Raw genomic sequence first — 2952 nt, 5'->3', positions numbered from 1 at the left:
TCAAATCATTCTAACTAGTAGAATGTAAATTAGTTTAATCAAATAATAAATTTTCAAGTTATTCTGAAGATTTGAATTTGATTGCATATTTAAATTCATAATATATATAATAATTAAAGAACTACATGAGACCAAAAATAAGCACACCACAGTTTTTATAAACTCATTGCTAAAAATTGCATGGTGGGCCTACTAAATAACTCCAACAACTAAAATTTAGAAATAGCAGATATAAAGATCTTCATCAACCAACTTAAAAAAAAAAAAATTCAAATCAAATCAAAGAGCAAACAAAACCTGAAATTCAAAGCTAAACCAATAGGAGTTGCTTGTTATGAAAACAGTATTTTTTTTAAAGTTATTAAAACAGTATAAACAAAGATACATACAAAAAATAGGGACTTAAGGAATGGGTCCGGAGCATAATAGAAAGACAACATCATCAATGCAAATAATGCAGTTAGGGTTTAATTTGATTGCAGCAACACAGAACAGTAGCGACGGAATCAGCCGTAATTTTGGTAAACTTATCAGTAAAAATGTAGAGATTTCACAAATATGTCGGGGATCGAAAGGGGCGGCGCCCTCTGGCGGGTTTCGCCCCTAGGGGGGTTGCTGCCCCCGCAACAAATTTTGATTGTAAGTTTATCGTTCCCTAACAATAACACTTCTACCCAACAAAAACTAATTTGCTATTACAGCACAGCTTAATGAAAATTTGTAAGGCCCTAAGCAATTGTGTAATTAAAATTTGTTGGAGAAGCAGAATGCAAAAGGGAAAACAGAGTACCCAATCATAAAACGCTCACACCTTCCACCGCGTGGGAGTGAGCGCTAGTCACTCTGTTCAGTTTAGAGAGAGAGAGAGAGACTCGCGTAAAAACTGGCACTTGGCAGAAAGTGAGGGAGCACAAAAGTATATCCTCTTTCTTCTCCGCCCCCACCTTTTTTCCTTTTTATAAAGATGTACAAAAAATAATATAAATTTGAATTGAAAAAAAATGAGGGGGCCACCCTCACCTTCCACGTGCGAGCCCGCCTCCTCACCTTCCAGGCCGGTTCCGCTTCGCGGTGAGCTCACCGGAGCGACCTACGATATCATGGTAAAAATGAAAAATCGTTGAAGAATAATGATAATACAAGCGGAATTACCACCGTCCGATGAATATCCTGCGGAGATGAAGCAGGAGACAGATTTATGCGCGAAGAAGGTGTGAAGCAGCGAAAATGGGAGTGGGTGGATTAGGGCGAGACATTTTTTTGTTAAAATGTTCCAGCACACTGTCTCTTCCCTCCTTCAATCGCACTGACGGACAACAGTAGCAGAAGAATGGAGGTTCTGAGTTCAGAAGCTTCTGCGGATATAATATCGTACACAGATCAGTTAAGAAGAGAAGAAAGAGACATCGAGAGTGAGTTGGATTCTTGAGGAAAAAGAAGAAAACAGAAAAGAAAAAAAAAAGAGTTATAAGGCGTTGGCTACTTCGCTGCTGTACATTAAATTCCCATTAAAATAGAAACAAAGTCGGGAAAGAAAAAAAAAGGGGGGGGCGAATTATATAATTGAGTTAATTTGTCTTCTAATTCAAGTCTGATTTTGATCTCCCGCTCCTCACTAGATTAACTTGTGTTCATTGATTTATTCGAACCCACTCGTATCGTCCCTCCAATGGAAGTTCATTGTCGATGTCGAAATTGTACCTGCGAATCACCAGCTAGCTATATTACACAGCGAACAATAAGGAGTGGGAATCGGGGGTGCTGGCGTTGAGGGAGATTACCTGGCAGCGAATTGCTGCTTTTCTGATTTTTCCGCGGCGGCAAAGAATTCTTCGAGCTCTGCGGCGGATGGCATCCTTAATTGTGGTGTAGATTGCATCCTTGATTCTCTTTCCGCTGTTGACTCCACCTCGCCAGAATATATTACTTGATTACTCGACGGAGAGATCTCACACCTGGAGAAGAATTTACCAGAAAAGAAAAAAAAAATAAACTAAATATCCAATTAATTAAAGAGATGATAATTAAACGCGGAATTGATATACCGCAAAGAGAAAACATTTGAAACAGGAAGGAGAGTAAAATTCAGAAACCTGTCTCGGTTACACTCGAAGTAACAAACGGAGCTACCTAGATCCCCTCGAGGCTGCAAGAGAATTTCGAAATTCGAGTGAGACCACAGACACGAAACATCATTACATTAAAAACGACTAAATTACTGTCTAAGTCCACCTTCTGACCACCAGAAGACGTATACCGGAGGGCGTCATCCTCCTCCACCCCCTCACATGACGCGATGCTCGAACACCGCGAGATCCGGCCCCTCTCCACGCTTCCCCGTCTCTTCGCATCGGAATTCCGCGCAGATTTAGAAAGCCGCTTCGTCATCACAAGACTCCTATTCCTCAGCTGCAAGTACGCCATCTCCAGCTCCCCTGCCCCCGATCTAGCCTCCGCCGTCTCCTCCGTCGCCTTCCTCCTCTTCGGACTCACTCCCCCGATCGCCGCCTCTTCCGGCACTGTCGCCGCCGCAGCCAGCGCCAACGTCCTCGCCCTGGTCCTCACCCCCACCACCTGTGTCACCTCCATCACCGTAACCTCCTCTATCCTTCTACACTTCCTCATGTACCTCCCCATCTCTCTCTCTCTCCCCCGCCTTGCAGAGTAGAGAGGCGTCAGATTAGATCAAGCCACACGCCGGTGATTCATTTAAAGGAGGGTTAACAGTTAAACTTTAACGCTTCACACTTTCCCGTTAACGGCGACGGAATTACATAACGGCGCCGTTTCCCAGATCTGGCCGTTGCGGATTAAGAGTAATGGCGCGCAAACCATAGAGCAACAAGTGGGCGATTGCCAGCCGGCCGTTGCACCGGTTACCGCCGGTGGCTGTTCACCTCAAAAAGGCCCAAACCCATTCCTTCCGGTCTCTGCCTGGTAGCTAGTTGCGTG

At 43.7% G+C, this 2952-nt stretch overlaps 1 protein-coding gene across 1 annotated transcript; it reads right to left on the bottom strand.

Annotated features, from left to right (window-relative positions):
• Window positions 1-423: 423 nt before the first annotated feature.
• LOC110101595 (cyclin-dependent kinase inhibitor 1) lies at window positions 424-2691 on the bottom strand. The gene is made up of 4 exons (XM_020829561.2): window positions 2233-2691; window positions 2094-2146; window positions 1782-1955; window positions 424-1701 (listed from the first exon to the last, which is right to left on the bottom strand). The coding sequence occupies exons 1-4, from the start codon at window positions 2635-2637 to the stop codon at window positions 1632-1634; spliced, it is 702 nt and encodes a 233-aa protein (XP_020685220.1). The 5' UTR covers window positions 2638-2691; the 3' UTR covers window positions 424-1631.
• Between the last annotated feature and the right edge of the window lie 261 nt (window positions 2692-2952).

This window comes from Dendrobium catenatum, unplaced genomic scaffold (genome assembly GCF_001605985.2).
Source record: "Dendrobium catenatum unplaced genomic scaffold, ASM160598v2 fragScaff_scaffold_1209, whole genome shotgun sequence".
Lineage (NCBI taxonomy): Eukaryota > Viridiplantae > Streptophyta > Magnoliopsida > Asparagales > Orchidaceae > Dendrobium > Dendrobium catenatum.
The sequence above is the reverse complement of the archived record's forward strand: the minus strand, read 5'-3'. Positions and strand labels throughout refer to the sequence as shown.